Below are 10,517 nucleotides of genomic sequence, written 5' to 3'. Positions count from 1 at the left end.
TACATGCAACCAACATACTACCACATCCATAATGAGATACATTTGTCAAAATCCCTTAATAATTCATGTTACAGTAGTTATATTGTTTTTTAAAGAAAACTCATTGTGCCTGTGATAAAAATCTAGGCTAACAGGCCATCACCCACACTACGTTGCTAGAAAACATTATTCCAGTGGCATTCATTAAATTCCTGATAGACGACTTTACCATTCTTTCTGTTTCAGCAGCAGCAACATGGCAACAATGCACCCATGTTAAGTTCCTGTTACTAGAAAATGGCCGGTAAGTGTGTCAGCAACTTGCTCAATGCATTCTGTTCTTCCCAGCAAAGTCCATCCATCAGACACTACCTCCTGCAGTGCAAACCATCCTCATGTGTCTGTTTGATTAATGACCACCCCAACTACCTTTGTCTTATCATCAACATTGTCGTGGACACTGTAGCAGTTCTCTCCTCTCACCAGCCTCTCTCAATCTACCTGCTGTGCCACAACCCCCCCAAAAAATAACAGAATCTAACGAAACCAGGGAGAGATGTCTGCCTTTCTGAATTTTGTGACTCCATGGAGTAGTGACCTGTGTGAGTGATGTCAGTGCCTTCTGTCAGCCGGTCATCATCAGAGGAGATCACTGTAAACCTCGGCGACCTGCTGGTCAATGGTGTAGCCGGGCGGTCGATTGCGTCCCCTCGCAGCCTCTCGCTGCCGTTATGTCTCTAATCYTCCTCTACTCCGTCTTCAATCAGCTCCACTTACGTGTGAAGGGCTGCTCGCCACGTCGGCCCTTCCTGTGGTGCTTAGAACACACCTACGATGACTGACACAAGGGATAATGGGTGGGATAGAATGCTTGGGTAGGTGGGTGACTTGTGCGCTTCGGTTTCCTGGAGTAAAAAAAACAAACAGTATTATAAAGAGCAGCGCATCGCCTTTGAAGAGGTGTTCTTTTATATTACGAAGAAACATTTCCTATCTACGTCTCATAATGAATCCCTGCTTGTTTATTACTCCTGGTCACTGACTTCCTGAGTATCTAAAAGCCTACGAGTGAGTGGTCTTCGTGAATAACACATTGAAAACACACTGTTGATTGACATCTACCCCTTTAGCCACAGCTCAAGCTGCTGAAACCTGTGGTTTTGGAGAAAATGTGTATTCAGGAATGATACTCTTTATTCCCTCTCCACTGCTCTCTTCTGCCCTTCACAGATGTGACCCCATGCTTGGCTGTGACCCCATGCTTGGCTGTTTGGACTCTGAGAGTCCTCTTACACCTGTCACCTCCCTGTAGACTGGTGTCATAGGAGATGATCTGGTCTGTACATCACACCTATCCAACTGAATCCCCCTCCTAAGACTGTCATGATGATCAATATTGCTTCTCCAAACTATTACCTTTATTGGCACTGACTAATACGGCTACATACTGTATGTGGTTTGACAATGGATTGGGAAGGAAATTGGAATAGATTGACAATGTGGTTGATCAAAAGGAGTTGGCTGAAACTGATAGTGGTGTAAAGTACTTAAGTAGTTTGTTTTGTATCTGTACTTTACTATTCATATTTTTGCCAACTTTTACTTCACTACATTCCCTGACACCCGAAAGTACTTGTTACCTTTGGAAAAGAAAATGGTCCAATTCACACATTATCAAGAGAACATCCCTGGTCATCCCTATTGACTCTGATCTGGCGGACTTATTAAACACAAATGCTTTATTTGTAATGATGTCTGAGTGTTGGAGTGTGCCCTTGGCAATCCATAAAATAAAAACATTAGTGTGCCGCTTGGTTTGCTTAATARAAGGAATTTGAAATCAAATCAAATCACATTTATTTATATAGCCCTTCTTACATCAGCTGATATCTCAAAGTGCTGTACAGAAACCCAGCCTAAAACCCCAAACAGCAAGCAATGCAGGTGTAGAAGCACGGTGGCTAGGAAAAACTCCCTAGAAAGGCCAAAACCTAGGAAGAAACCTAGAGAGGAACCAGGCTATGAGGGGTGGCCAGTCCTCTTCTGGCTGTGCCGGGTGGAGATTATAACAGAACATGGCCAAGATGTTCAAATGTTCATAAATGACCAGCATGGTCAAATAATAAAAATCACAGTAGTGGTCGAGGGTGCAGCAAGTCAGCACCTCAGGAGAAAATGTCAGTTGGCTTTTCATAGCTGATCATTAAGAGTATCTCTACCGCTCCTGCTGTCTCTAGAGAGTTGAAAACAGCAGGTCTGGGACAGGTAGCACGTCCGGTGAACAGGTCAGGGTTCCATAGCCGCAGGCAGAACAGTTGAAACTGGAGCAGCAGCACGGCCAGGTGGACTGGGGACAGCAAGGAGTCATCATGCCCGGTAGTTCTGACGCATGGTCCTAGGGCTCAGGTCCTCCGAGAGAGAGAAAGAAAGAGAGAAAGAGAGAATTAGAGAGAGCATACTTAAATTCACACAGGACACCGGATAAGACAGGAGAAGTACTCCAGATATAACAAACTGACCCTAGACCCCGACACATAAACTACTGCAGCATAAATACTGGAGGCTGAGAAATGATTTATACTTTTAGCAATTCCATTTACTTTTGATACTTAAGTATATTTAAAACCAAATACTCAAGTAGTATTTTACTGGGTGACTTTCACTTTTACTTGAATCATTTTCTATTAAGGTATCTTTACTTTACTTTACTTCTTTACTACTATGACAATTGGGTACTTTTTCCACCACTGCATACACTCAGCAAAATGGCTCCAACGTGGCAGGGGAAAGGTCAGACTCAGAGCTCATACTCCGAGGTCAAAAAAAGGTGACCTCACCACATAACCCATAGAGGTTATGTCACTTTTTTTTAAWWTTTTTATTTATTTTTACTTCTGACCTTAATTTTTCCTACCTGTGACCTCCTTTTTCTGCCTCATTAAAATCGTTTTTCTGAGTCATTACAGTCAGAGGTTAAAAGGTGAAGGCTGATTGAGGAGGAGCTATGAAGACACAGTGTAACGATTCTCTAATTCCTCCTCCTCCTCGGACGAGGAGAGGAGAGAGGGATCTGAAGACCAATGTGCAGCGAGGTATGATGACATAACTGATATTTATTGAATTACGAAACGAACACGAAAACACTTGAAAATTACAAAATAACAAACACGACGTAGACAGACCTGAACATGGAACTTACATACAACATGAAGAACGCACGAACAGGTACACGACTACAAACAAACGCTACAGTCCCGTGTGGCACGAACATACATACAGACACAGGAGACAACCACCCACAACGAACACTGTGAAACAACCTACCTAAATATGACTCTCAATTAGAGGAACGCCAAACACCTGCCTCTAATTGAGAGCCATACCAGGCAACCCTTAAACCAACATAGAAACAGACAACATAGAATGCCCACCCAAACTCACGTCCTGACCAACTAACACATACAACAAACTAACATAAATAGGTCAGGAACGTGACACACAGAATCAGAATCAGAGAGGTGTTGAGTTATTTTCGGTTCTGTCATGTCAGTAAATGCAAGTCATGGTGATAGTTTCCAGTGGTGGAAAAAGGCTTCTCAGTTAAATGTTAGAGACAGATAGAAATCAAATGTATTTATAAAGCCCTTCTTACATTAGCTAATGTCACGAAGTGATGGGAAGGTGCTAAAATGAGTGCAGAGCCATCCATAATCCACAAGCATGTGGAGATACAGTAGTTGTTCCTCCATCTGCAGCTTTCAATGGGGGTCGTTGTGAGGGGTGGACCTCAACATGCTTGCCAGTCTGATTAGGAAAAGGGTGGGTGTGGGCGACGGCACCAGTACATACCAAGCCCATATCTATTATCATGTGTTTCACAAGGGTAGCCACAATCTCATTACCATAGGATGCAGCAGAAATTGTTCCTTAAGAGCTTTGTTGTTGTGTTGTTCAGTTTCATCTTTTATTATATATATTTTTTTGAATGGCAGGGCTGAAGAATCACACAAGAGCTCCTCCAGACATGTTGCTTGATTGACTGAGGCTGACATACTTCCCTTCGAATGATGTAAACCAGCATACTCTCTGTGTTTCATGTGCTCTCCACAAGCCTTGAGAGGAGGGAGGTGAAAATGAAAGTAGCCCTCTTCCTATGCTACTGCCTCACCTGTCTGCCCTCTTCCTATGCTACTGCCTCACCTGTCTGTCCTCTTCCTATGCTACTCACCTGTCTGCTCCTCCCTATGCTACTGTCTCACCTGTCCGTCCTCTTCCTATGCTACTGCCTCACCTGTCTGTCCTCTTTCCTATGCTACTGCCTCACCTGTTCTGTCCTCTTCCTATGCTACTGCCTCACTGTCTGTCCTCTTCCTATTGCTACGCCTCACCTGTCTACTGCTCACCTGTCCCCTCTTCCTATGCTACTGCCTCACCTGTCTGTCCTCTTTCCTCTGCTACTACCTCAACCTGTCTGTCCTCTTCCTATGCTACTGTCTCACCTGTCTGTCCTCTTCCTATGCTACACTGCCTCACCTGTCTGTCCTCTTCCTCTGCTACTACCTCACCTGTCTGTCCTCTTCCTATGCTACTGTCTCACCTGTCTGTCCTCTTCCTATGCTACTGCTCACCTGTCTGTCCTCTCTATGTACTGCTCACCTGTCTGCTCTCTTCCTATGCTACTACCTCACCTGTCTGTCCTCTTCCTATGCTACTGTCTCACCTGTCTGCTCTCTTCCTATGCTACTGTCTCACCTGTCTGTCCTCCTTCCTATGCTACTGTCTCACCTGTCTGTCCCTCTTCCTATGCTACTGCCTCACCTGTCTTCCTCTTCCTATGCTAACTCCTCACCTGTCGTCCTCTTCTATGCTACTGCCCTCACCTGTCTGTCCTCTTCCTATGCTACTGCCTCACCTGTTCCGTCCTCTTCCTATGGCTACTGCCTCACCTGTTACTGCCTCACCTGTCCGTCCTCTTCCTATGCTACTGCCTCACCTGTTCTGTCCTTCCTATGCTACTGCCTCACCTGTTGTCCTCTTCCTATGCTACTGCTCACCTGTCTGTCCTCTCCCTATTGCTACTGCCTCACCTGTCTGACCTCTTCTATGTCTACTGCCCTCACCTGTCTGTCCTCTTCCTATGCTACTGCCTCACCTGTCTTCCTCTTCCTATGCTACTGCCTCACCTGTCTGTCTCCTTCCTATGCTACTTGCCTCACCTGTCGTCCTCTTCCTATGCTACTGTCTCACCTGTCTGTCCTCTCTCCTATGCTACTGCCTCACCTGTCTGTCCTCTTCTATGGCTACTGCCTCACCTGTCTGTCCTCTTCCTAGGTCTACTCATCACCTGTCTGTCCTCTTCCTAGCTATGCCTCCCTTTCTTCCTCTTCCTATGCTACTGCCTCCCTGTTCTTCCTTCTTCCTATGCTACTGTTCACCTGTCTGTCCCTTCCTATGCTACTGTCCTCACCTGTCTGTCCTCTTCCTATGCTACTTGTCCTCACCTGTCCGTCCTCTTCCTATGCTACTGCCTCACCTGTCTTCCCTCTTCCTATGCTACTTGCCTCACCTGTCTGTCCTCTTCCTTTTACTGTCTCACCTGTCTGTCCTCTTCCTATGCTACTGCACTCACCTGTCATGTCCTCTTCCGTATGCTACTGCCTCGCTGTCCGTCTGACCCCTTCCTATCCTACTGTCTCACCTGTCTGCTCTCTTCCTATCCTACTGTCTGCTCTCTTCCTATTTTACTGTCTCACCTGTCTGCTCTCTTCCTATGCTACTACTGAAACACAATGCAACACCCCTCTCGCTGTCGTCCCTCTTTTTTTTAGTGTCAATGGATAAAGAATTTCACAGTTATGTTTGACACCTTTTAGCAAAGTACCGTTCAAAAACATTTACAGGGCGGAAGATGCTTTGTCATGGCCACTTTGTTCTAACCAACATTTTAACAAAAATTCTCTGCCCAGTTCGGAGAGGAAAAATATTTTATTTGTATTACTGAATATAATCCACTATGCATCAATAAAATATCCACACATGAAAAATGAATGAGAAAACAAATTAACATTTGAATAGTCTAATATTATTTTCAAGTGACATTTTGTACATTTGGCACCTCTTCCCTCTTCATGTTTTCAGCCATATGGTGGCAGTATGGTCACACTTGTTCTAAATGGCTCGAGGTCTGTTCCTGGGAGAGTAATGTACACTTTCCAGGCAAAAGATATTTCATCTAATCCAGATCAATCCAGATGTCCAGATGTTTTTGCACTTCATTAAGATGTAACAGATAAATTTTTTATGTTTAATCCAAAGTCTTACAACTAAATTATTACAGTAAAAGAGCGTTGTGTCAATGCCTACAGTGCAAAGTAGATTGCTGCTGAGCATACGAAGTAGACAATTCCTGAATAACCTTTTTCATAAAACTCTCCATAAACCCCTTTCATTTTCATGGCAATCATTTATAAGGATATCAACTGCATTTCATTCATTTGCTATGAGCTAAACCTTATTAGCTGGTTCCACATCACAAATGAAAATCACATCAGAACCCCCTCCTTCCGAAGTCCACACATTGAAGGAAGAAACAGCTATTCATAAACACCAGTATTTCAATAAATGTTTGAAATTGTTAAATTGTAAAAAATTAAAAATACAATTACGTAGGAACTTGATGTAAGTATGTAATGTAAACTTTCTCCACAATCGAAACAGGCTATTTTTGATTTTTGATTTAACACTGACCCCCCCCCCCCGACTCGTTGAATTATAATCCGGTTTGCAAACAGGTTAGTCAGAAAGTGTTTTGTTTCTGAGAGGCCGTTCCAGCTGTTGCATTTCAAGGAACTGTAATCCTTCCGAGAGTGGCTGTGGAGGAGGCCGGTTTGGCAGGAAATTGTCTGATTACCAGAGGGAGCACAGCATGCATGTGTTGCAGACTCTTCTCTCTCTTCCCTGCGCACTGACACTTCATTTAATACCAATACAGGTCCTTTTTCTCCAGAACTATTCCTGAAAGAGGGAAGAATAGGTGATGAATAACTCAAAACAGACCTTTTGAAAACCAACCAAACAATCAAATGATATAAAGTTGAGAAAAAGCACTGAAGCACAGGTACTGTGAAACCTCCCTAATCTTCACAACACCAATGAATTTTGGATGGTAGATTTATCTGACAGTGATCTAGGCTACAGTTCACTATCTAATCTATGTGTAAGAGAGACGTCTTCCTCTTCCTACACATGAATAGTGATAAGGGATCTGTGTTGAGGAAGCCATACCTGAGTCAGGGTTGATGGGTTCTCTGAAGACCGGGTGACCTGTCCAGCTAGGGAAAAGCTCTGGTTTGGAGCCTGAGACCATGTCTGCAGCCACCTCTGACCGGTCACTGTGGAGGAGATTGAGCAGGGAGTTGGTGTAATGCTGTCCAGTGACCCCCAGGCCCTCAGGGGACATGGCATGGGGATAGGCCATGGCGGGCAGGCCCAGACCACCATGTTGCCTGGAGGCGAAGGCCCAGGGGCTGGGGCTCTCGTCTGGGGAGTCGAGGGCGGGGGGGTGGCTGGAGCTGGACTCCTTGGTGTTGCTCAGCTGAAGGGAACCAGAGACAGGGGCAAAGTGGCCTTCAGACCAGGACGGGGTTGAGACACCCCACTGACAAGACGTTAAGTCAGACTCTGAAACAGATTGAGAAAAAGTATCTAGAATTGTATTTCATTGTGTACATTTCACGTCAGTGAACACTTGTTTTCTTGTTCGGTGCACACAGCATCAGGATGATAAACTTAATTGCACAGTATGAGATATGAGTCTGCTCACCAGATTTGACAGCTTTGCGGCTCTTTTTGCCCTTCCCGCTGGGGGCCTTGTTCTTGCCGGCCTTGCCGAGGGCACGGGTGAAGTGTTGGTCCACCATGCTACCAATGTCACCCTGGAAGTAGGTGAAGATGACTCTATCGGACTGCACCTCTGTCTTTACAACTTCCTGGGGGCTACCTGAACGAACTGCCATCGCTGACTCAACTCAGATCCTGGTGGAACATAGTAGAGTACAGTGGAGGCTGCTGAGGGGAGGACGGCTCATAATAATGGCRGRAACYGAGCAWATGGAATGGCATCAAACACKTGGAAACCATMTGTTTGATGTATTTGATACCYTTCCGCTCCAGCCTTTACCAACGAGCCCGTCCTACCCGATTAAGGTGTCACCAACCTCCTGTGGTAGAGTACAGTAGTTGGAAGGTAGAGAACATTGATATTGTGAATAGCAAATCCATCTGTAGGCTAGGCTACTCATACAGCATGTGATTGTTTCATTAATTGGAATTATGCCGTTTGTAAGTCTATCATTTAGCATATGGATTTAATTTGCTTTGCTTTATCTTGGCCAGGTCGCAGTTATAAATGAGAACTTGTTCTCAACTAGCTTACCCGGTTAAATAAAGGTGAAATAAAAATGTAAATGTTATAACTCTCTCGGTTTGGATCGGATTTCCTGACTTGGATGGAGGCTGTAGCATCCAGGGGAATTAACCGATCATCTCGCCATGAAGTAGTCAAATAGTTATTTTTTTATTTTGTTTTAATCAAAAAAAGGAAAGTCCTGAGGGGCTTATTTGATTCACCAACAGTTGAAAAATCCCCGTCAGCCGTGTATGTATGACCATAACAGAATGGGCAGGATAAGCTTTCCAAAACGTGACTGAAATTACATATTTTAATTGCAGATATCTGTTATTTGAAAACAATGTCTGCTTGTCAATACACACATTATAGGTACAAAGTAAATCGATGCTTATTGCTGTCCACATGTTACAGGCTACATACTTTCATCACAACTTAGTGATAAAAATCTGATAAAAATCAACAACCATATAATATTGAATGAAAAAGTTCCTAAGTGACATAAATCAGAGAATAATAGATACACCATAAATMGTTGTGGTGAATTATAATAATCAGAGATGTATTTGCAAATATTGTTAATACCATATATTACATTGACAGTATTCTTAGATTATATCAGAAGAAAGGAATACATGACATGTACTCTTACCTGAGCAGGTGAGCTCCTCTGACCAAGGACCAAGTTCCTGGTTTGACTGATTGAAGGAACCTTTGCTGTTGTTGCCTACATGTAATTGCCAAAAATGAGTCAAAATATCATTCCTTTGACAACAGAACTGGCATTCTTCAAATGCTGCTGATATAACACAACCTTTGAAGATCGTCGTGCTCTCTCAAGTTTCCAGATTGARGGAGTAAACATCAAACTCTCCGCTTATTGGAGTCAGACAACCTGCCTCCATTCAACACATCCAGCGCTCCAGCTGTCTGCTGTGCAGTAGACGTCGGGAGGGAGGGTGTGACGCGCTATAAACTCGGTATGATGAGAATGTAACTCAACAAGTTCCTCCACACACTTGCAGTACCTTTATAAAAACATTCCTTAGTGAACTGCACTGCCAAAAACGTCTGTTCACTTTTAGAAAAGAGTTTATGGGAACACATTCTCTATGGGAAGGGTTTGTCAGTTAGAAAGTTTGGAWCTATCTACAGTTTGATATTGGAAGGGTTAAAATAAATAATAGCATGGTTATAGAATGGCTATTGCTTTGTGATATTTACATTATCATACTTTCTGTGCACTGTGCAAGTAATAATCCTAATGTCAATATAAGACAAGCATTGAATGCTCAGTATAGATGGTTTCCTACGAGCAGAATMCAGACAGCTGAGCATTTTCAGACAGTAACGTAATTGCAATAATGCAATAAATAAATATTTTATATTCGTGTCACGCRCTGACCTTAGAGATCAAATCAAATATATTTATATAGCCCAGCTGATATRTSAAAGTGCTGTACAGAATCCCAGCCTAAAACCCAAAACAGCAAGCAATGCAGGTGTAGAAGCACGGTGGCTAGGAAAAACTCCCTAGAAAGGCCAAAACCTAGGAAGAAACCTAGAGAGGAACCAGGCTATGAGGGGTGGCCAGTCCTCTTCTGGCTGTGCCTGTTGGAAATTATAACAGAACATGGCCAAGATGTTCAAATGTTCATAAATGACCAGCATGGTCAAATAATAATAATCACAGTAGTTGTTGTCGAGGGTGCAACAGGTCAGCACCTCAGGAGTAAATGTCAGTTGGCTTTTCGTAGCCGATCTCATTAAGAGTATCTCTACCGCTCCTGCGGTCTCTAGAGAGTTGAAAACAGCAGGTCTGGGACAGGTAGCACGTCCGGTGAACAGGTCAGTGTTCCATAGCCGCAGGCAGAACAATTGAAACTGGAGCAGCAGCACGGCCAGGAGATCCTTTTAATTCTCTATTTGGTTAGGTCAGGGTGTGTCTAGGGTGGGCAATCTATGTTTTCTATTTCTTTGTTGGCCTGGTATGGTTCCCAATCAGAGGCAGCTGTCTATCGTCTCTGATTGGGGATCATATTTAGGCAGCCTTTTCCCACCTGTTGTTTGTGGGATCATGTTTTTGTGTAGCTGCCTGTGAGCAGCCCAGAACTTCACGTTTCGTTTTCTT

At 43.8% G+C, this 10,517-nt stretch overlaps 1 protein-coding gene across 2 annotated transcripts; it reads right to left on the bottom strand.

Annotated features, from left to right (window-relative positions):
- Positions 1-5,945: 5,945 nt before the first annotated feature.
- On the bottom strand, positions 5,946-9,324 carry LOC111967430 (transcription cofactor vestigial-like protein 2). Of its 2 annotated transcripts, XM_023992442.2 has the most exons (5): positions 9,201-9,324; positions 9,039-9,113; positions 7,802-8,013; positions 7,264-7,659; positions 5,946-6,993 (listed from the first exon to the last, which is right to left on the bottom strand). In XM_023992442.2, the coding sequence occupies exons 3-5, from the start codon at positions 7,992-7,994 to the stop codon at positions 6,956-6,958; spliced, it is 627 nt and encodes a 208-aa protein (XP_023848210.1). In that variant the 5' UTR covers positions 7,995-8,013; positions 9,039-9,113; positions 9,201-9,324; the 3' UTR covers positions 5,946-6,955. The 2 variants fall into 2 exon arrangements, with proteins under 2 accessions (XP_023848210.1, XP_023848209.1); XM_023992441.2 differs by having other exon boundaries at positions 9,039-9,324.
- Between the last annotated feature and the right edge of the window lie 1,193 nt (positions 9,325-10,517).

This window comes from Salvelinus sp. IW2-2015, linkage group LG8 (genome assembly GCF_002910315.2).
Source record: "Salvelinus sp. IW2-2015 linkage group LG8, ASM291031v2, whole genome shotgun sequence".
NCBI lineage: Eukaryota > Metazoa > Chordata > Actinopteri > Salmoniformes > Salmonidae > Salvelinus > Salvelinus sp. IW2-2015.
The sequence above is the reverse complement of the archived record's forward strand: the minus strand, read 5'-3'. Positions and strand labels throughout refer to the sequence as shown.